The following is a 24168-nucleotide window of genomic DNA, read 5'->3' on the forward strand; positions in this document are numbered from 1 at the left end:
GTACATAACTAATTTAAATCTTTTGATAAGGGAACTCATTGTATTTTTTCGGCCTTAAAATTATTTTTTACTTTATTTTTCCCTTTGTGAGAGGCAATAAATATTATGATGCCTGATTGAGTGTTATAACAATACCATACCATAATATTGAACGACTACGATGGTTCATAGTGTGCCGCGATTATACGCATGAATGATTGTTACACAAAGCGCGTTGTATTGTTGAAGATTGAAAATTTGGACTCATATCTGATTACATATAATGTATATACCTGATGACTTTTTCTATATATATATATATATATATATATATATGTGATATATTTGGCGGCACCCAATTAACGTCTTGAATTTGAGAGCAACTTCTTTCAAATTCAAATCCAAAACACCGAATTGATAATCCTAGCAAACATAAGAATAATGTTTTTAGAGCTTGTGAAATTGGCAAATTGAGATTGGTAATCGTAAAAGGTTGTATGCCCTAAACTCTACCAGACCCCACCAATCATTCAAGACAACCTATCAACTATGATTCATTTTCTTGGGCACTTTATGTGTATTGTGTGACTCAGTGTGTCTGTTGTCAACACTCAAAGCAAAATAGAATCATCTATGTCCCCTCATTATCAATGCTGTAATGCAAATGACAGTGAATTAGCAAGTGACATTAAGTGCATTTCATTTCACGGGAATGTAATGGAAATGAAGAATGATTTCAAGTATAATTACAGTACTACACATTGAATACATCTTAAAGACCACTTTAAAGATACAAAAACCATTAAATCAGTTTTCATTGCACAGGGAAAGGGGGGTATATGCGACCAAAACACTGTTCAAAAGGTTAAACACTCTCCTGCATTTGCTTTCCCTTTCTTAAAAGAAGCTCTGTTTTCTTCTTGTTTCTACTGCTTTCCCTCTATCCAAACAGTAGTCCAATTTAGGATAGAGCGTTAATATTTGATTTTATTGGTGAGAATTATAAATGTTTTAACAGTTCCATTCAACTATACCTTTGTCGGCCTTTAGACGATGGTCCCAAAGGGGACCCAAACCTGGACAATTTCGGAGTCATTGATTGCAAGACAAAAGTTGTGTGTTACACCAGTGGGACTACCCTTGGTATTAAAGCATACGAAGAAACCAAAACCATAGTGGACACTCACTTGGGACCCTCCGTCCTTGTTCGTTTTTTTTTTGATCTGTAAAAACCAAATGCCCCTCCGACGGAGAGACCAACCAACCTCCACATCCGTTCTCCCACCATACCGCAAAACACACACTCTCTCTCACACCAAAATTACTTTGCTTGGTTTGACTTTACAAGAAGATATCCGGTGTGCCTATTACACTTCAAAAAAATGGAAATAAATCATCTCCAAGAATTTTTTTTTAAAAATATTTACAAGTATTTTATCTTATAAGTGTTAAGACGTCATATTAACAATTTAATTAACAAATGAACAAAAGAAAAATGCACTGTTCTTTCTCATCTAATTATCGGTACAAAAGTAAGATATGTAGTTCTTACCAAAAATGTTGTTAGCTTGGTTGGAGGGGTATAATGTTTCGATCAATAAATATTGTTAATTACTATCCTCTTAAAATTAGTTCATCATAAAATGAATATTTGGAAATTAAGTTGGAAATAATTTAAGAATTTGTGTAAAAATCTACAAATTTGGGTATAATTTTTTTTTTTTAGAATTTGTCAATAAGAATATAAATTTCAATGAATACGTGATAATATTATATATATATATATATATATATATATATATATGTATGTATACATTTATATATGATTCAACTAATCTAGATGTTGCAATAAGATAAAACTCTAAAAGATAGAGGAGATTTAAATGACTTTTGAGTTATTTGATGTAGTGAGATTTTAAAATATTTTCTTAACTAAGAAAAATATGTGAAATTTTCCAAATCTTTAATTGTAACAAATAAAGATGGGTGATAATGAAAGAAATCAAAAGAGAGAAGCCAAACATAATGGCGTTTTTAGTCAAACTTTTATTAATTAATTAAATTGGTGATGTGGTGCCTTGACAACTCGCATGATTAAATACTTATAAATGTTTAGAGACAAATTTCCCATAGAGTATCCATTTATGAGGTACTGATTACACTTGATAAAAATGCATCTAAGTAACCGCTATACTAATTTTCATTTTTGAGCTGACCTATATGATTGGATGCCCAATATCAACACCCAAAAAAACCCCTTCTCTCACACACACCAAAATTTCCTTAATGGTTTATCAATGTTTGGGGTGTCAAAATATTCAGTTCTAACCCAGTCGGTTAGAGCGATTATGGGATGGCTAAATAGTTTTGAATGAAGGTTAAGCTTGAAAACCCGGTTTGCCTAATTTATAGTTATAAATTATAATTTGATCCTTACAATGTTTTATTTCCTTTTCAATAATATTAGGAGTATTAAACAAATATTATTTTTTTCTATTCCAATCACTAAATATTATTTTGATATTACAATAATAATTTTAATCTTTTTATGGACATAAGGGAAAAAAATTATTATCATAATTAAAAATTATTTTATTTTTTACTCTCGATTATATTTATGTTATAATTATAAAGATATTTTACAAAATCCGCCACTGCCCGTCTCATTCCCACCCGCCCCGTTTTGTAAAAAAAAATCTCTCTCTCACACAGTTACACGCTTGGCACATATTCATCTGAATCCCTAACAATATATCTTGGTATTAAATGGTGACTCTAGTGACCTCTTGCTGTTTTAATGTCATTTACTTACTTGATTCACGCTCGTCCTCGTCACCTTCGTCTCGTATCCACCGCCATTTCTTAATTCTTTTATCTCTCTCTCTCTCTAAACTCTGTGTCTTTCTCTCTCTACAGCCAACCCTCACTGATGCCAATGCCCTAAAGGACAACAACCTAAAACACCTTGTCACTACTACTACCATCCGCTACATCTGATGGCAGCTACTGCGACCCACCTCAAAATCCAAACCCAACCCACCAAACCCAAGCGTCGACGGTATCGCGAAACCACCATCTCCGCCTCCGCTGTACCAACTTCTGAGTCCTTATCTGACCCTTCCCCCGCCTCGTATCTGACCCACCACCGCAAGCTTGACCCTCCAACCGTTGTCTCCCCCGACAATTCCTGGTGCTGCCCGGCCTCCAAAGCCCCTGCTCCTCCGCCACCACCACCGCCGCCGTCTCCGCCTCCACCACCACCACCACCACGCCACAGTACCCCACTCGCAAACTCAAACCCAGAACCCGTTTCCGTCACCGTCGTCTCCAACTCCTCCCCGTCTTTGTCGCCGTCACCGTTAAACCCTAATTCTCCGTCAAATCCCAAGATTCGATACTCACCCGGTACGGTTCCTCAAGTTATGGACTCCATGCCCATCACCGCTACCACCGTCTACGGCGGCGCCACTGCCTACGATTCCTTCCCTTCATCTTTCAGCAAATTCAATTCTGCCCTCACCGCGGGACTCTTGAACCCAATGTCGCCGCCTCCGTCGATCGATAAGACTCGATCGAGTCCGACACTGTTCGAGATGATGGCGAGCGAGCCTGATTGCCTCCCCAGGTCTCAGATCCCCGCCACCAACGCCGCTGTGTCGGGCCCTAAATCCCAAATTTCAGTTCAAGACAAGCAAGCATTGATGCAACAGAGATTATTGGACATTTTGGCTTCTCGTAGTCCCGGCAATCAGTTCAATGACCCGACGTCGAGCGACGTTAAACTGACGTTGAGCTCCAAGGATGGTCTCAGTATTTCCATGAATACTCATAGGCAAATCCTGGTAGCTCACAGCCGGTTTTTCGCCGCGAAGCTTTCCGATCGGTGGTCGAAGCAACAGAGGACTTCGAATCCTTACATCGTCGAGATTGCTGACTGTGACGACATCGAGGTTTACATCGAGACGTTGAAATTGATGTATTGCAAGGATTTGAGAAAAAAGCTTATGAAGGAAGATGTTTCCAAGGTCCTTGGTATCTTGAAGGTAACAATGATATAAATATGCACACACATGAATGTATCTATTTATGTATAGAACACATATACACACATAGACATGAATGTACAAGCACATCATATGTGTAGGAGAGATGGATTGTAGTTAAATTTATAAATAATTGTGCACATATATAAATTTGTGTATGTATAGATTGGGGAATTCATTGGCAAATTGTGCATAAATACTATGGTTTTGAACTCTGTTTGATGTTGTTGTAATTTAGGTTTCGGCCGCAATTGGATTTGATGCGGGGGTTTTGTCATGTTTGGAGTACTTGGAGGCTGCTCCATGGGCTGAGGATGAAGAAGAGAAGGTGGCTTCTCTTTTATCAGAGCTTCGGCTCGAAGGGGTTGGTGCCGGCGAGGTTCTTAAGAGGGTTTCGATTGATGTCACAGGTGGGGTTGATGAGGGCAATGACAATGAAGAAGTGCTTCTCAAGCTTTTACAGGTAGTTCTTGAAGGGAAAGATGAGAAGGCGAGACGAGAGATGAAGGGATTGGTATCGAAAATGCTTCGGGAAAATTCTTCTCAAAATGATTTGAGAAAGGAGTCCTTGTATTCTGCTTGTGATGGGTGCTTGCAATTGCTTCGCTGCCATTTTTTGCGGGCAGCAGAGGCGGACTTGCAGGATGTGGGTCAGATTGCGCGGCAGGCAGATAATTTGCACTGGATTTTGGATATCTTGATTGATAGGCAACTTGCTGAGGATTTTTTGAAGACATGGGCATCACAATCTGAATTGTCTGGTGTGCATTCTAAAGTGCCTGCAATTCATAGATATGAAGTTAGCAGAGTGACTGCGAGGTTGTTTGTTGGGATTGGAAAGGGGCAGCTATTGGCTTCAAAAGATGCAAGGTGCTTGCTTTTGCAGACTTGGTTGGTACCCTTTTATGACGATTTTGGGTGGATGAGGAGGGCATCGAAAGGCCTTGACAGACACTTAATTGAGGATGGTCTAAGCAACACTATTCTGACTCTGCCTCTAGCTTGGCAGCAGGAAATTTTGATGTCTTGGTTTAATCGGTTTTTGAACTCTGGCGATGATTGTCCAAATATACAGAGAGGGTTTGAAGTTTGGTGGAGGAGGGCTTTCTGGAGACGAAATGGCGAACCTGAAAGGCCCCGGCAGATTCGGGTTACAACTGCAACTATAGAGAACTCATGAACTTAACAGTTCCACAATGATCTTGGCGGTATTGTACTAGTGCTTCTGTCTCCTTTTATCTTCTTGCGATCATTCCGTCTTCATTCCACATTATGGTTATTGTTTTAATTCTTCCGTTCTAAACGGGGTCCAAAAATTCGTTGTAGAGGAATTGGATTTGTAAAGGTGGATGGTGTGCCAGTTTTAGTCTAGAAGGAGAGGTATATGTAGGTGCAACTTCCATATTTTGTTGGGAATAATGAGAATAGAATTTGCCTGTTGTGCTCACTTTGACACTTAAAATCTGCTCTTCTCCCTCTGTTATCATATCATAAGAAATGGTATTTTGGTTCAGAAGGGGTTCATGTCATATATTTTTTCAGATTTCAGCATCAACTATTTGGGAGATTGTACCTCTCAAAGAAGAGATTTGTAACCAGTGTTCAATCATGAGGAGCTAGGTAAGTCAGACGAAGATTAAGATTGGACCCTAGTATTGGCTTTTGCTGTCTTAAGCCTTTCTAGCTACTGGTTCTTACCATGACAGATTTATAGCTGAATTACAATCACCGCCAAATGATGTAGATTAGGTATACAAGAAATTCATTTTCTATCAAATTCTTCTGGTGGTCAAATGGTGAACAGATAGAGTCACTGTCATGCTCACCACTTACCAGGCAGTAACAATGTACTTTCTGATTGTGCGCAATGTGCTGTCTTGGCCTGTGACCAAATATGAAGATGGGGTCTAAAGATATATTGAGCTTATGGTGTTTGTGCAGTGGAGTATTTTCATGATTAGACTTCGCTTTGCCCCTACATTTGATTTATCTTGTCTAAAGCCTTGTTTGTGCATTATTAACTTTGCCTATATTCAATGATTCAATGCTACAAATGTGTTTTATTTTACTACTTCTTGGTTCGGTGTCAATTCCTTTTCTTCTTCCATCCTCATGCTGTCTTCAGCCGGCTTTGTTTTGGGGTGTTTGAATTTGGCATGTCATTATTGTCCTTTGATAATGAAGCTTGAACTGTTTGCAGTCATGATCATGGATGTAGCACTAGTTTATGAACCATAATTCTTTGTAATATATGTTTGGTTTTTACATGTTGATTTCTCTTTTTGGATTTTGTTTGTTGATCGCTGCAATTAGTATTTGATGCTTTGCATTCCCATCAATTGTTATCAACAGAGTCAAATGTTTTATAAAGAATTTTTTTTTTTTTTGTGAACTATTATATAAAGATGTTGTCTTGTATATGTGTGCGGATGTATATGTATTTAGATGTTGGTTTTTAGCGTTGGTGAAACGTCTGGCCAAGGTTTTGTTGCTGAGAAGTATGCTCAAATAAGGTTGTTGGCTTGTTGAAAAACATCATTCAGCATTTTGATGGATTTTTAAGCCACCAAGTTATTTGACCAAGTGTTTTCATATGGGTATATGATTTAACTAGTTTTACTTGTTCTATATTATCGAAGGTAGCAATTGTGCCTCCTAACCATCCCCTTCGTATAATATATTACTTTTTGATAAATACCTTCATTAATATTCTAAAGAAAAGGTTTGTTTGTGAGTAAATCATCTGTAGAGTTGGTAGTAAATGGCATGGCGCAGAAATTCTTTTGTGTTGTCTAGTTACTGTCTGGTTTAGGAGAAACTCTGTTAATTTTAGGGTGCTAGAAAGTTGAACTCAACTCATGCCAACAGCATCTTTTTTTTCCTAGTTGGTACTCACACACACTTATCTCTTGTGAGACTTGAATTCCTGACCTCCCTTTGGGAGGTAAGAGGCTGATATCGCTAGGCCAGCATTATGATCAAATACCGAGGCAAATCATCCCTCTAGCTTGGCATGATAAATCTTTTTTGGCCTAGTGTCTGTAGGTGGCTTTTAAAGTCCCTTGTCTAATCCCAGGGTTTCTTGGTTCGATTAGTTGTGAAATTTTGGGTAAGAGCGATGCCTTTGAAACTGAAAATTTGGAGACGATGCCACCTCTCTTGCTTTAATTTTCCGAAGGGTGGAAGTGGATGTCTTAATAATGCATTTTCTACTTATATGCCCTCATGGATGCCAAAGAACAAGTGTCATTTTGCTTCAGTGCCAGATACTTTCACTCTGTTTTGGTGCTTCCTTGGTTTGCTGCGGACCTTTGCTTATGTTTCAAAACTGGTATCAGTTCTTGCTTTCAGCTTTCAAGATGACTGGTCATTTCATGTGGGTTTCAACTTTCATGTGCGCTCCTCAAGGTGATTCTGTAGTCAGCTTTGCGGTGCTAGCGAATCTGGGCTAGTGAAACAACATGCGGGGAATTCGAGGATTATGTGACAAAACAGAATTCAGAATTGTCTGCTGTCACAAACAATGCGGTGTCATTGACAGACATTCAAATAAAACTTGGAACATTCCATAAAGAACAAGACGAAGAGCTTCTCAAAGGGTATAAAGTTTTTACTACCATCATTGGATAGGCATCCTACTAGCAGACACCAATTTTAGAAAATCAACAATCTGATTTTCCCACAAAAAACAGAAGTGCAAATTCATTCTTTAGCATGCTCATTCTAGTTACTCTTCTCTGCAGTCATTCAACGCTAGTTTTATATACAGATTTGTGCACTTCACCTGTTCACCATATACAACTATGTTTCTTGTTGACTGCACCCATCGAGCTCTGTCATGTCTGTCTTACAAAAATTTCCAGCTCCTAGCCTCCAACTCCGCAACCAAAACTGGTGAATATGAATGTTACCTAGGTTCTGTTCTCGTCATCATGGAAGTGGGTGAAGAAAGATGATCCAGTAGTCGCGTAATTTATTTCACCTGGTTTTGCATACTTTTGCCTTTCCCAAAAAAAATAAAATAAAATCCCGAATTTAGAGAATCCTAAGCATTTGTGAAACTATGAACAGAGTAATATTAAATAAAAAAAAGAAAAATAAAAAAAAAGAAGAAAAAAGAAAAAGAAAAGTACTCAGATGCATAGACAAAACCATAATTTTTACCAGTCCTGATCAATTAGCATTTCGTCTGTCAATCCAAACTTTCTTAGCTCTTCTTCACTATGATGCATTAATAAACTGTACCTGCATATATTAGATTTGATAAGAGTCAATTGTTTCAATACTCTACAACTTTTCAATTCTTTTCATGTATAGCTCAATTTATGAATGTAGTGATTAGGAATTGATAAAGCATGTTGTCAATGTCCTAGAACTAGAAGGCATCAGTTGGAAGAAAAAAGACTTTACCTTCCACCATAACCCTTTTCCATCACAAGCATGTTTCCATTCCCCATGTTAGTGAGTCCATGAAATTGCTCTACTGTCCATTTGTACCACCTCATTAGGAACACTCGCAATGTTAGACCATGTGATACTATCACTAAATTCATGTCGGGGCTTTGTTCACCAGGTGGCTGAAAGCGTCCGATATCGATGTCAGCTCTCAGTGTTTCTCTGAATCCTGTACCACAAAAACAATCCATTGTTCCATATCTCAAGTTCAATGACTGGTAAGTGATCAAATACCCGTTATTCGATCATAAACATCTGCTGCAGATTCTCCATTAGGAAAGCGATAGAAGAAACGCCCATAAACATGCCGAATTGCTTTCTCAATCTTCATCTTCTCCCTATCCTGAAAGTTTCCTTGGTGGGGAAAACCAAAAAACACAAACAGAATTAAGAGAATTAGGAGAACCTTTCACCAAAAAATGCCAATTCTGTGACATTTTAAGTACTTTATATTGACATACCAAAATCTTGCTCTCTCAAACGAGGCTCTTCCCTCACACCAGCTATCCTTGAGCGTTCAAAGGCCGTCCCCAGACTTCGTAGTGTTTCAAGCGTTCTTCTATAAGGGGAAACATAGAAGTAAACCTTCCAATCAGCTGCTCCATCTTTCTCAATCATCTCACGAATTCTCCTCCCCCGTTCTTCAGCTTCAGCCACTCCTTTCTCTGTAATTCCAATCCTTGGATCAGGAATCCTTGTATACACGCTCTCATCTACGTTTCCTTCACTCTGGCCATGTCGAACCAGAATGATCCTGCGGGGCCTAGGAGGCCTCACAGTGCCTGGACTTCTAAGAAGGTTCTTTTCAGGAAAAGTGGCCAAACCATTATCAGGATATTTAAGGTTCACTCTACCATTACCATCTGTGTCCTCACAGCATCGGATAGTGTGAGAATTATACAGTTTTCGGTGCAAAACTGGAGGAGACGAGGCTGCAGAGAGCATTGAAAGGAGGGTGACCATTGATTTTGGGGTAGCAAAGACAACAGAGATGGAAGATGAAAGGCAAAAGAGGAAAATGCAGCAAACTGATGAAATCATGATCACCGCTAGTCTTAGTCAGTTGTTGCAGATTTAAGCAATTTCAGTACAGGACATTTTAGTGTTTTGTATGTTTGTGGTAGAGTTATTTGGTCCCTCAGTCACTAGGTTGTGACAAACACTAGCAGCATCTACAAGCTGAGTTCTTACAACGCGCTGCATTGCGTTCGTGGCATGAAAATTGTTTGGTGCGTATGGATGAATGTGTGGTTGTGAATTCATTGTGTTTAGACAAGTGATGATCACTTGAAAAAGAAGTGTCTATAGATCAGTATATGTAGATTGAACTGTTGAATAGTAGTTGTTTATTTTTCATTCTTGCTCTATTAATGCTTTTGTCCTTAGGTTTAACGATCTGGGGACCAATGTACCTATATTAAAGAAACTAGTTATAGTTTAGCTCTGTTCAATAATTTTTTTAGAATTTTCATTTTATTCTGTACATCCTTGAGTGAATTCACAACTAGAAAGTAGAAACGAGTTACATTGACACACCAAATCATGTAATAATGTAGCAAGTATCATTTTCTATATGGTGACACATAGAACTACACTTTTCAAGCTCAGCTCATCCTTCATGTGTATCCTTTGCCATTGGAGTCAAGTCATTTGCTGCAAGTGGTAAGCAATTCCAGCACAATTGCCCAAGAGATGCTTTTGTGTTTTGTATGTTTGTGCAAGAGTTCTTGGCCCTCATTGTGCCAGGTTGTGGAAAGAGATGCCCATATCTTTACGCGGAGTCGGCGCACGCGCGCGCACACAGACACACACTGCACTTTTGGCTTGTGGATTGAAAATTTCTAGGTGGGAATGGGATGTGTGATGGATTCATTGAAGGTGTTGATGCAGATTGAACATCTGCAAAGCAATTGGTTTTCTGTTCTTTCTAAAAATGTGTCTCTGTCCTTGAGCATAATGGTGTGGATACAGGGGGGGACCAATGTGTTTATTGGTACATTCCCACTTGATGAATTTTGTGGGAGAGAAATTTTCAGTAAGAGTAATTAAATTAAATGAAGAACCTAAGTGGTATTAAATTAAATGGTGATTAATGAGTGATGAATTGGAATCTTGAATGTGAGGTCATGTAGCAGTTTTGAGCTACTGGTAATCTATCTTTTAAAAGTTGTTTATATGTCATGAATTTTGCAGGGGGGCAAAAAAATGGTGATGAATTTATTATAGGGCGCTATATATATATATATATATATATTCAATATAGGCCTATAATTTTAATCAGGCCATGAACTGCACTGGCCTGAAATTTTATTACTTCCCCCAAGCCCAGTTGTGTATTGGACTGGACTCTGGAGTACCATAGAAAAAGAGCAACTCTTATTAGTTACCAGCAAGTGAATTGACCCGGTAGGACTTGTCAACTATTTGCACAACAAAAAAGAATGGTTCAATTTTAAAGAGTTGTCAACTTCTAGTCGCTTTACCAAGGGTCCTCTGGTTCAATGGTATAACTTATCGTGTTAGAATTGTGGTTCAAATTCGGGGGAAAATTCTCATTCTAGAAAAGTGGAATTGGTTGCACTTGGGTCGGTGATTCAAAAAAGTTTAACCGATTGTACTTTAGTAAAATGCCACCGGTTGTACTTGCTTAATATGTGCAAAAAAAAAAAAAGCTGAAGTTTTGAGAAAAAAGTTGTGTCTGTTATTGTAGAGTTGTAATTGATACCGCAACTCCTTGTGGCAGGTTGGGGAATCTTTGTCAAATAAGAAATTGGGTTTAAACTTTAAATAAGACTATATATAGAGATGGGTGTGAGAAAATTAGGGTTGAGAGAGAAAAAGAAATAATTGTAGAGGGAAAAAAATGGGTTGACTTTGTGAGAAAAGAAAGAATGTATAACCAAGTTTTAAAGTAAAAATAGTTATTTTTCGTCCTGTCAATTTGTCAAATCACATAAATCTTATTTTGTTTTTGTTTTTGTTTTTGTGTGTGCTTTTATCTGTTTAATTTGTCAATAATGTGTGCAATTCTTAATTTGTTAATTCAATTCCAATGAGCATTTTTTTTTTCCTTGGCAAAGAACTCGATTGAGCTTGTCAAGTTGTGAAATTACTGTCTTCCTGCTCTGCATCCTTGTTGGTTCTCAAAAAAATAAAAATAAAATAAAATAAGCTTTACTTGCATTATACTTCTTCATTTTATTTTATTACTATTATATTTCTATTGGCTCACTTTCAAGTATAATGAGTTAGTCGGCAAAATTATATCAAAGTTAACACAAATAGAAGTCTTTTACCCAAATAAAAAATAATAATGCTATTAAGAGAGTTCAACATGTTGACTTATAAATTAATTTTACTTACTCCACACGCATACAAAGAACAATTTAAAGCTTTCAAGACAGCTAGCTTCCGAAAGATTTGAGTACTAAATACAATTTGTTGAGCATAATTTATATAGAAAATAAACCTCATTTAAAGATAGTTTCAACTTGCATGGATGTCCTTAATTGTGACCCCAAACCAGTGGACTTGAACATCACACTTGAGCATATATATATATATATATATTGAAAAATCCAGATAACATTTACCATAGTAGTATATATTTTCTTTCAAATTTGATATTTAAGTCAAACTTCTGTTACTTTGAAGGAAAGACTTCTATTTGAATTATATGGATATGTATTTAGTGAAAATAATTAATTTAATTTAAAGTCTTTTATCTATAAGTGTGAAAAGAGATTGATGACCGACTGTAGTTAATTTATTTTACTTATTTATTAAAAAATAGTAGATGTATCTCACGTCAACCATTCAAATTAATTTGCTAGAAAATTATAGTAACATAATATATTAAAAACAAATCACTTGTCTGTTATACTAGATTTTTTCGTGATCAACCAAGGACAATGTTAGAAAATTTCTAAGAAAGTTCTTGTTATTGCCAATATATTATTCTGTTCAGATGTTGTTGCAGTTCAATTAACTTGTATGTTGAAAAATCGGCTAATTCAGCAAATGTGTATGCGACGACGGAGTGAAGAAAATTTACAAAGAAACCCAATACAAGAGACAAACATACATTTATTGACCATTATATATACATATAATTGTATGTGTATATACACACATACATATTTATATCTATCTTACATGAGAAAAGAACAAAGGGCTTCTTTATTTGGGTTTTTGTCGTTGGCATTGACTTCCATCGCCTAGGTGGACCTATATGCCTTTCGTGTTAGGAAAGGAGGAAATAAAAAATGAAGAATCATTCAAAATATAAAGAGATATTATCTTGTAATTCTGGATATACGGAGTAATATTTATCTCAAATTAAGTAATAGTGAATGGATTCCATTTTTCTGCTTTGAAAACACATACAAGTCAGAAAGTTCAGGTTGAGATTAGTCATATGGGTGATTTGAAATTTCATTCCGAATTATAAATTCGAGTTTAAAAATAGAAAGATGAATTGAGTTTTGGTTGAGTAATAAAGATTAAAAATCAGGATAAAATTGAACATTTTGTATATAGGATGAGCTTAAGTTATACCTTTAATTAGCCCAACTTGCAACCCTAACTCCCATTGTCTAGCTGTGGTGCAATGCATTGGAGATGATTTTTGTTCCTTTTAATTTGACCTAGAATTAGAAAACTTGGTCCATAAGCAATTTTATTGTGTGTCATGATGATATTCTTGGATCACATTTATTATAAATTTTATTAAAAATAAATAAAATATAAAAGACTTATATAGTTTATATAGCACCAACATATACGTAGAGATCCCACTAAGAGCTTACGACCGTTTGGGAGTAAGTCTTTGTTATCATATTCTGTGACTTATTCAATTCGGGATGAGGAGACTATCCTTCCTTAATTATCAGAATTAGCTGTACAAAGCCTCGAATATCCGAGTCATCAAAAAATAACAATAATAATAAAGCATATGCGTAGAGTACAAACTTGCTCTTAAATGGCTTGGGAAAGGCCACAAATAAAGACAGAAAAGCACGATTGTCACGCCCAAGAGCCCAAAGTCTCACACGCTAGCGCAACACGCACACAGAGACACAGGCCCTAATTATGATAACTTCAATTAACTCAACTAATTTATATGGCTACTTACGATACATCTTCCAATCAAACCATAAATTTCACAATCACCTTGATTGATCACCAAGTGAATGGGCTTAATAATTAATTACAACAATTTAATTCCAATTGATCATTTAATAACTATGTATGTGTCCGTTACATATATATATATATAGTGATGATGAGGATGAAAAAGCTGAATGCCCAAGAGTTGCAGTGGTACTTGTAGCGATGATTGATCTATCAGAGATGTAGAATGGTCCATCAATGGACCACCCTACCCTACCAGATGTACTACCAACCTGTTACAAGTTTCAAGAATATATTGCTCAAAATGTTGACTCTTCTTTCAAATTCAACACTTTCACTTTCCCACTTTTCTGCCATGCCTAGACCTCATCAAACCTCCGATACCAGCTCATCGTATATTTTTCACACCTACTTCTGTGTGTGTGACCAAAGGATCTATTGACTTAGCGTCATCACCCCCATGCTCTCCAAAAGAAAAGTCGGAGTTCAAATCTTAAGAGAGGTAGGTGTGTTCGTAATTATTTTAATTTTCAAAATATATATACACACATGTCAGTGTACGCATTGATTTTTTAAAATAATAAAGTAAATATATACATTTCTGTCTACACTCGGACTCAAACCCCCCTGATTTTTTTTAAGGATAAGGAAGGTTATATTGCTTGGTCAATGACCCTTTGGTTAGTGTGTGCATTGTTCCTAGTTAAAACATAATGCTATCCGACTATGACATAGTAGTTGTTATGAATCGTTTTTTATTTAGGATAAATTACACTTAGACCCTTTGAAATTAGGTTATTTTTCACCTAAATGAAGATTTTGGTTTTAATTTTCACTCGTACTATCCTTTAACTTTCAAGATTAAAGGGTAAAATTGATCAAGTCACATGTATCAGATGGCATAAAGTAAATTGAGAAAAATTAAAACCAAAATCTAAAAATGACGTAATCTTAAGAGATTTGAGTGTAATTTGCCCTTTTTTTTTTTTTCTTTTTTGGTCGTGAACATTTTTTGATCTTTTCGTCGTCAACATTTACAAATAATGTTATCCTGGGTAAAGACAAAATTAAAAAATAAATAATTTTAAAATATTGAGACCAAATTTTGTATCAAAATTTGTTGACTGTGTTTGACGAAATTAAACTATGATACAAGGTCTGCTAATAAAAAAAACTATGATAAGGTCACTATCAAAGAGTATATGTGTGTATATATATACATGCATGATGGTATATCATATATATGTGTTATATATATATATATATACATATATTTGTAGGTAAGGAGGGAGATATGACACGAGGCGGAGAAGGCTTGGTAATAATAGGGTCCTACAGGACCACTCGCCTTTAACAGACAAAGGAATTAAAGTCTTGTGTGTGTGGGTGTCTAAACCCACGCTGGTATTAGAGGTGTGTGAACACACCGTCCACTGTGTGATGTGTGTGTAACATTGGGTTTCATAAGGTGGTGTTTGGAGTTGGCACATTTCAGGATTAAAGAGAAAATGCGGTCCCATATGCTGATAGAGAGAGGGAGAAGTCTTTAATAGGCATTATAATTCGAAAAGTTAGTAGTTGCAAACATTGGACCACCACCCATCTCATCACCTAGCTACACCCTCTAATTTTGGGAACAATTTAGCTCAACACACAGGCATCTCTTCTCATTTCTTTTCACTTTCTCTCTCTAAAACAACTCTGTGACTATGTTGTTGTATTGAATTTTGATCAGAGTCTCTGGCCCAACAGCGCAACAGATGAGCTGCATACCAAAACCCCTCTGAAAAAGCCTGGAGCCAACTCTAGTTTAGGATTCTCTTGTAGGGACTCGTGCCCTCCCTCCAAATATCTCTCTCTATATATATAATTAGATATATATAAGTGTGTGTATATATATATACACATATAATCACTAATAGTAATTTTTTTGGGTCACTGTGGAATGGGTTTTAACTTTGGAGTTCAATTTTCGTGCAAAGCAAACAACCTATGGCGGCTTGTAGCATGTGTACCAGGCAAAGGACACTGATTTGTTTCTGTTCATGGTCCTGTGTTTGAGTACTTTGCGAAACAGGGTGTTTCATGTAGTAGTATTATTCTTATTACATGCTTTCATTTCAAATTAAAAAAATGCAATTATTTATCTGTTAGGTAATTTAATTATTATTCAGGACTAGTATTTTAAACTCCCTTATATTTAAATTAATTTTTTTAATTTATGGGTGGATATGAAATAATTGAGGAAGTCTTTTTGGATGTATTTATATCATGGTGCATTGACCCACACTTAGGCTAGGCTAGAGAGAGGAGAGAGAAAATAAGTAGTGAGTGAGAGAGAGAGAGAGAGAATAAGTAGTGAGAGGGAGAGAGCAGAGGTATCTCTCAAAAATGATATCATGGCTTGAAGCAGGTCATCATTGATGATCACCGCCTATTTGATCTTCTATTTCTGAGAAGATATTTGATCTGCTTTCCTTGGTTGGCCTTCACTGTACACCATATATAACATGATGGCTTGTTAAGAAGCCCTCTAAAACCAAGTTATTCCACTTTCCTGGATCGGTATACTCTCTCTCTCTATATATCTATATATTTGTATTTATGTAACAAGTGAAGAAAAAAGGGTTTTTTTGAGCAAAAGGGTGAGTTTGGTTGTGTGAAATTAGTTAGTTGATTGATCTTTACTTTGATGATCTTTTCTGCAACCTTTATTAATGGTAGGTTTTGGGTTGTTTTGATGTATTTGTAGTTGCAGAGCCATGAAAACCTCATTATATGGCAAGATCTAGAGGCACAAAGAGCAAAGAAAACAACAACAACAACAACAAAAAGCAAGTCTTGGATGTGTTATGATTCAATGGAACTTCAAAGTGCTGAAGAGAAACGATCAACTGGCTATTGTTACTCTGATATTTCGTCTGCTAAACCAAATATTCAAACCCATCTGGTGAATCAGCTTCAAAGCTTTGAGTCCAACTCAGAGATCTACAGCTTGAGTAGCACAGGTATGGAGATAATAGGGTTTCCACCAAAGAATCTACAGCAGCAGCAACAGAGTAGTCATGACACCAACTCAGGTTTATGGAAAGGGTTCTTCACCAAGTCCGGCGGCGGTCCGTCGTCTTCTTCTTCCAAGGCGGCCATCATGAGTGATTTTTATCAGCATGATCAGTTCAACAAGCCTGATTTCACATATGGTGATCAAACCCTATCTTGGCATGATCAGAATAGGGTTCTTGTTGATGATTCATCTTTGAGGTGTGTGTTTCCTTGTGAAGGAAATGAAAGGCCTAGTCAAGGCCTATCACTCTCTCTTAGTTCAACTCATCCTTCTACTCTAGGGTTACAGTCCTTTGAGCTGAGACAGGAGGGTACTCATGGTCATGATCAATTAAGGTTTGTTTCTTCAAGCTCTAGATCATCAGATGGGTTGTATGGAAATTCCATGATGCAAGATGGGTTTTTGGGAAAAGCTTCAATTCTTCAACATCAAGGCCATTTCATGATCAAGAACTCAAAGTACTTGGGTCCTGCTCAGCAACTTCTGAATGAGTTCTGTGACCTTGGAACAAAGCAAACTGATCACCCAATAAAGATAAAGCCCCACAAGACCACCCAACTGTGGCAGGATGAGAATGCAATGTCTTCTTCTTCAAAAAAACATTCTCTGTATACCCTTGAACTCCTTGAATTGCAGAAGAGGAAAACAAAGCTACTTTCAATGCTTGAAGAGGTATATATATATATCAATTTTTATACTACATATTTTGACTTTTTACTAGATCAATCTTTGATTAATTCTTCTCTTTTACCCTATCTTTTATTGCTTAATTTATATATGTATATCAAATAGTACATCACTAAGTTTCTAACTTTCTACGGGTGTTTGATTGATTGGGTCTCTTTGAAATGAAATCATGAAAACTAAGCTATTAATGATCACATGGTTTGGTTTTTTCTCGTGTACTGCGCTGGCCCTTTCATGATTGAGTTTTGTTTTTCTGGCTTCTCACTTTCGTTCTATTACTCCAACCTATGTATTCTATGTATATATTGTTATTCTAAAAAAAAAAAAACTCTCTGACAAAAACTACCAACAATTAATTTTTTTTAATTTATTGACTTTTATCTATATGTTTGTGCTGTTAAAATTTGCAGGTGGATAGAAGATATAGGGGCTACTGTGATCAAATGAAGGCGGTAGTATTGTCATTTGAGGAGGCGGCCGGCAATGGTGCGGCGACGGTGTACTCGGCATTGGCTTCTAAGGCCATGTCAAGGCATTTCAGGTGTCTAAGAGATGGGATTGTGGATCAGATTAAGGCTACCAAGAAGGCCATGGGAGAGAAGGACACAGTTGCACCGGGGACGTCACGCGGTGAGACTCCGAGGCTTAGGGCTCTTGATCAAGCCTTGAGGCAACAGAGGGCCTTTCAGCAGATGGGCATGATGGAGAGTCATCCTTGGAGACCCCAACGTGGCCTACCGGACCGATCCGTGTCGGTTCTTCGAGCTTGGCTCTTTGAGCACTTCCTCCACCCGTAATCAATCTCTCCCTCTAGTTAGCCTTCTTTAACTTTATATATCTATATATATATATATATATATATGTGTGTGTATGTATGTATATGTACGTATGTTTAATTTTGTACCACAAACTATACGGATTTACTGAGAGATTTGTTCAAACAACAGAGAAACACAAGTTGCAGTTCTAGTACTGATTTGGTTGTTACTTGTTATATGTTGTCTCAGTCATTTGCTTGCAAAAACAAACCAATATTTTGGTTGTTTCTATCCACCATCTTTCAGATTCGATTGTTCAGCTGTCATTATTTTCAATCCAATGTCTTTGTTCTCTGATTTATTTTGCTTGGGCCTCAATTTGTATGGATTTGATTCTGTTGCAACTTACATATATATAGGTCCCATCTTTCTCATCCACTCAAGTTTTTTTTCATTCTCTCTCACAAATAGTAAAAGTAGTATATCAAATATTGACTTCCATGTACTGAGTTTTCATTGAACTTTTTACAGGTACCCAACTGATGTAGATAAACACATCTTAGCCCGCCAAACTGGTCTATCAAGAAGCCAGGCACGTCCACATCTCTCTGTGAACCCGAATCCTCTCCGGTGTCATTTTATCCTGTGCCATGTCCTAGTGTTGCACTAGTGACACAGGAACGAGGCACAGAATCACCTCCACAGGAGAGGATCCGAATTCTTTCTCTATGATTATTTTAATTCGCCGTAAATATATTAATATTCTTAGTGGGGTATATTCTCCTAGAATCCACATATTAATGAATTTAGAAATATTTTATCTCCTTGTTTTTTTTTTTATATACGTATTCATGTTCATGTATGTACGTACCTTGTTTGTTCAGGTATCTAATTGGTTCATTAACGCTAGAGTGAGGCTATGGAAACCCATGGTTGAAGAGATGTACTTGGAAGAAACAAAGGAACAAGACAAATCCGCTTCCTCGGACGAAATTGCAGCCCTTGGTGATGACAATGGCCGGCCTAATCAAAGTTCTCAGGCACGTCACGATGATAAGAAACCGACACCTGCCCAACTTGTCCGAATTGATTCGGAGTGTCTCTCATCCATCATCAATAACCCTGAGAAAAATGACACTCCTAAATATCACAACTTGCACCACCACCACCACCACCAGCATACCAACTCATTTGGGGCAGTGGAATTGGACTTCGCGTCATACGCGCGTCAGCATTTTGGTGGCGGCGGCAATGGGAGTGGCACCGGCGACGTGTCTTTAACCTTGGGTTTGCAGCAGCATGGTGGGAGTGGGGTGAGTTTGGCATTTTCGCCACCATCACATAATTCTCTATTGTACCCTAGGGATCACATTGAAGATTGCCAAACAGTTCATCAGTACTCGCTTTTGGACGGTGAAGGACAGAATTTGCCTTACAGGAACCTGATGGGTGCACAGTTGCTTCATGACTTGGCTTGATATGGAGAGAGAGTTAAGAAGAAAAGATGAGGGATCGACCGGTGACCTTGGCCGGAGTTCTTGTTAGAGGAGGCTGATGGTAGATGACTACATGGGACGATATAGTATGAAGCTCAAAACTTGATTTAAACATACATTAATTAAGGTATACTTGATTGGGGGTAGGAAAGAAAGGGGTTAGATATAGAATGGAAAATCGATGAGTCTGATAGCTAGTTTCTTTTGCATGCATGGTTTAATTTTGTGGCTTGGAATGGAATGCTAGAATATAAAGATGTTTCTTTGGCTCTTTTGGGTAGATTTTGTAATCAGACAAATTAATATAGGAGCATGGTATATTGTGTTTTCTCTATCAAAGAAGAGTACCTTTTGATGATTTTTTTTCCCTCTTTTTTTGGGTTTTGGTGATATTCGGACTTTATTTAATAAATTAGAAATTACAAAAAAAGATATATATATATATATATATATATATATATATATATATATATATATATATATATCATGATCATTGCATGGTAATTGTGCTTTGATCCCTTAACCATTTCTTGGAAGATGATTTACGTGCATCATAAAATTGGTACCATTTTGATTTGTCAAGTATGAAATTGGATTGATCACATGATTGAAAGTTTTAAAATAATGAGAATAATCACTTTATACATAATAATGTCAAACGAATCTCTCTCTATGCTCTCTTATTTTGCAACACCGTGCATAAACTGAATGTCACAAGATGCTTTGGTTGGGTTTTGTGTATGCAAGCCACCACATTTGCAGATGGGAAGATGCTTTCACTAAATGCCCTTGCAAGTTTGCGTTGAAGGCATAGATAACTTGCACCTTGAAAGTGAGCAATTGTCTCCATTTGGAATGTGCACGGCAGCGGATGAGGATCCTCTAAGTTAATTGTCGACTGGTTATATTAAGTTAAATTTTAGATTGCTTGTGATACATCACGTTACTCAATAATTTAAAATACTAGCTTGAAATAACAAAGTTTAGGAAAATGCATCTAAGTAAATGTTGTGAATCCATAGATCTTAAAAAATTGCCACATTTAACTTATGGTAGCATAAACAAATTCAACTTAGAGTAACTTGTCCAACGGAACAATAGTTCTCCACTATTGCAGGCTGACATTACAGGTTTAGAAAAATACATCTAAGTAAATGTTATGAATCCATAGATCTTAAAAAATCGCCACTTTTAACTTACGATAGCATAAACAAATTCAACTTAGAATAACTTGTCCCACGGAATAATAGTTCTCCACTATTGCAGGCTGACATTACAGGTTTGGAAACTTCTCAAGAATACTATATTTTGATATAATATGTTCATGCTTTTATATATACACATCACATGTACACATATATACACTCTAGGTTATGGAAAAATATCATGTAAAATTGTAACAATTAAACCTTCTCTACTTACTATGTTTGATGGTTAACAAGACCAGATTAAATGAAAATTTTTACCTGAAGTAGTGGAGTTCACTCGATTATGGTTTTGGATTGGAACAAGCAATGATACTAATTAAGGCTCAGTTTGGCTGAACTAAATTGAAATGAAGAAAAATGAGTAGATGAATATTGCTGAAAGAGGTGGTCTAATCTATGATTGCATTACTGATATGCTATATAGCCTATATATAGAAATATCAAGCCACCTGGCTAATAAAATTATTTGAGAAAAAACAAATAAACTGGTGTTTGCCAATTTTGTTTCTCTTTTGGGCTTTTTTGCCCTTGCCCCTATTGGGCTTGCCTTTTAGGGTCTGTTTGAGATTTTTTAATTTTCTATTCCCCTTCTTTTGGGCTTTTTTGCCCTTGCCCCCTTCTTGTGCTTGGATTTGTTAGGCCGCTAGCTTGTTCTATTATTCTTTCCTCTTGATAAATTTTGGCCCGTTTGGAGAGTTTCCTGTTACCTCAAAAACTACTCCCAAAATTTTAAAAATCAATTATATATATATATATATATATATTGTTTTTAGAATCTCCTCTTAGTAAGCCAATTTTTTTTTTTACTAATATGTTTATGCTCGTCCTTAAAAAAAATTGTATCCTGTTAATAAATTTCATTTACTAAAACCCCCGCGGGGGCCTCTAACTCGTAGACAATAGTAAGACAAAATGAATTTATGAATCAAAAGAAGATTATTATTATTATTATTTTGATATAATGAATTTGCTATGCTGTAGAAGAAAAAAGATTAGATTTAAAAAATAAAAAATAAAAGGTTTCTTTCCCAGTGAAAGGACGGAGATGTGATAGCACTTCTTCAATTTGAGAAAGAAGGTATCAATTAAAGGAGGACTGAGAGATAAGAGAGAAATGGAGCAAGTAGAGGCCAGAAAAGCAAACAATAAAAGGGCTTTGACAACTTTGATGGTTCAATTTTAGAATTATCAAATATATATATATATATATATATATATATATAAAATTGAAAATGACATGACGAGTGAAGGTTAATGGTTTAAAAAGAAGGTATACGTGGATATCTTTCCAAAAAAAAAAACAACAATGCAGAATGTTAGAAATGTATATGAGAATATATGTATTGTGTTGCCGTAAATAAATATTACATGAATGTCATATATATATATATGTATAGATATATATAATGTTTGAGTTAGGTGAGTGATAAATAAGTTACCTATGCATGGCAACTAGGTAGGTGAAGAAATACACGGTAACTTGTACCAATCCTAATTTGTAGCTGAGGGATATAATAGTACTTTTGTAATCTAACAGAGAAAAAAACGAAAAATGGACAACAATTTACAACCCTACTCTTTATTACCTTTTGGAAAAAGCTTGCCTTAGGTCTTACAGTAGGTCTCTCCTTCTGATGTGATATGGACCAACAACAACTTAACATGTGTCCAAAAAATTTAAAAAATTAAACTTGAATCATGTGGATCTTTTCACGGATCATCAAAAGGAAAGAAGATTTTTTTTTTTTTCGTGGCTCTCTCTCGGTCACGATTCATCATCTGTTCCACCAGCCGACCTCTACCACCTCTACTACTTGCTGATCTCCTCCATTCTCAAACGTACCCTAGTACTTTGATTGCAAGCTTTAAAGTTTAGATATTATTCAATATGCCGCATTCATTGCCTGCCATATATGTTGCAATTCTATATCTAGAATGACACAAGACGACAACTATTCATATACAGGAGAATTGACTTATTTTAAATTTCTATAAAATCAATTGGGGGTTGATTTACCATTTTTTTTTTTATTTGGACAATTTGTTTAGTTTCTTATGTAACTGATTGCAATATGAAGGTTTTTCTTACTATTTTAAGAGTTGGGTGATCCAATGCTTTGGTGTATAAATTTCCATGGAAGGAAATTCATTTGTGGATTAAAAAATATATATATCTCAAAAAAAAAAAAAAAAAAAATCCATTAACCCTTTAGATGACCAGTGAAAAGATCAGCATGATTCAAGTTTAATTTTTTATATTTTTTTGGACACATGTCATGTTATTATTGGTCCATATCAACATTATAAGAAGAGGCTCTTTTCGCACCTTTGAAGAAGAATTCTTTTCTTTTCCATTTTATTTGGTAGGCACTGAATAAATTAATTATAGTACGCTTAATTATCTTGAATGTGGATTTTAATATGGGACAAGTGAAGAAAATACCCTAAAAGTATATTTTGTTTAGCACTTTTATTCTTATTTGAAAAAATGTATAAAAAATATCCCTAATCTTTTCACATTGTGCAAAAATACCCTTCTGACATAAATTAGTGTTATAATATCCGTTTTATCTTTTTGCTCTTCTGAAAATGCTCAGGGGATATATATGCTCCTAATCCAATGGCATTGGGGTGTTATTTGCACATTACCTCTTTTTTTTTTTTTTTTTTTTTTTGAAACTTTTTTCTATATATATATGATCATTTTTTTTTTCTTTACTTTTCTTTTATATTTTTATTTTTATTTGTTTTCTTTAGTTTACACTTTATTTTTATTTTTTATTTTCTATTTTTATCTTTACTTTTCTTTTATATTTTTATTTTTATTTTATATTTTTATCTTTACTTGTCCATTACTGACTTCCTCCAACAGTATCATTTTCAGTTATTTTATAAAATTATTTATTGTTATATATTTTATAAAATGGTTCAGTAAGAGTAATTTAGTCAACTTAGGGTTTAAATATGTCAGTGAAACCTATTTGCACCGGATTGAAACTTTAGGGATATTTTTTGCACTAGAGAAGTATCCTCTAATAATGTCATTTTCGGTCATTTTACAAAATTATTTATTTTTATATATTTTATAAAATGCTTCAGGGTATTTAAATTTGTCAGGGTACCTATTTGTACCAAATTGAAATTTTGAGGGTATTTTTTGCACTTGAGTGGTGTAATATGTATTGTAAGCATACTTCAGAGGGGTGTAATATGCATTGTAAGCATACTTCAGGGGTACTTTCTGCAGTTGAAATATATTTATGTTATGTTTGAGAGTATCGCATTGACAATTTGAATTTAGAATCGAAAGAAATTTAATTAAAATTTGAAACCAAATTATTTAAA

At 35.7% G+C, this 24168-nt stretch overlaps 3 protein-coding genes across 4 annotated transcripts; 2 read left to right on the forward strand and 1 right to left on the reverse strand.

Moving 5' to 3' along the window:
• Nucleotides 1-2725: 2725 nt before the first annotated feature.
• On the forward strand, nucleotides 2726-6093 carry LOC132307942 (BTB/POZ domain-containing protein At1g63850). The gene is made up of 2 exons (XM_059805844.1): nucleotides 2726-4022; nucleotides 4261-6093. Exons 1-2 carry the CDS (start codon nucleotides 2976-2978, stop codon nucleotides 5200-5202), a joined length of 1989 nt encoding a protein of 662 aa, XP_059661827.1. The 5' UTR covers nucleotides 2726-2975; the 3' UTR covers nucleotides 5203-6093.
• A 1460-nt stretch (nucleotides 6094-7553) lies between these two features.
• LOC132307943 (phosphoglycerate mutase-like protein AT74H) lies at nucleotides 7554-9579 on the reverse strand. Its single transcript, XM_059805846.1, has 5 exons — nucleotides 8939-9579; nucleotides 8712-8831; nucleotides 8433-8646; nucleotides 8187-8267; nucleotides 7554-8024 (listed from the first exon to the last, which is right to left on the reverse strand). Exons 1-5 carry the CDS (start codon nucleotides 9516-9518, stop codon nucleotides 7934-7936), a joined length of 1086 nt encoding a protein of 361 aa, XP_059661829.1. The 5' UTR covers nucleotides 9519-9579; the 3' UTR covers nucleotides 7554-7933.
• Nucleotides 9580-15190: 5611 nt separating this feature from the next.
• On the forward strand, nucleotides 15191-19973 carry LOC132307944 (homeobox protein BEL1 homolog). Of its 2 annotated transcripts, none has more exons than XM_059805848.1 (5): nucleotides 15191-16255; nucleotides 16363-17346; nucleotides 17772-18154; nucleotides 18651-18711; nucleotides 19004-19973. In XM_059805848.1, exons 2-5 carry the CDS (start codon nucleotides 16456-16458, stop codon nucleotides 19595-19597), a joined length of 1929 nt encoding a protein of 642 aa, XP_059661831.1. In that variant the 5' UTR covers nucleotides 15191-16255; nucleotides 16363-16455; the 3' UTR covers nucleotides 19598-19973. The 2 variants fall into 2 exon arrangements, with proteins under 2 accessions (XP_059661831.1, XP_059661830.1); XM_059805847.1 differs by having other exon boundaries at nucleotides 15191-16175.
• Nucleotides 19974-24168: the final 4195 nt, after the last annotated feature.

The sequence above is a fragment of the Cornus florida genome, unplaced genomic scaffold (assembly GCF_030987335.1).
Source record: "Cornus florida cultivar Cherokee Brave unplaced genomic scaffold, ASM3098733v1 CherokeeBrave_3.0.0_Hap2_Chr05, whole genome shotgun sequence".
Taxonomy (NCBI): domain Eukaryota; kingdom Viridiplantae; phylum Streptophyta; class Magnoliopsida; order Cornales; family Cornaceae; genus Cornus; species Cornus florida.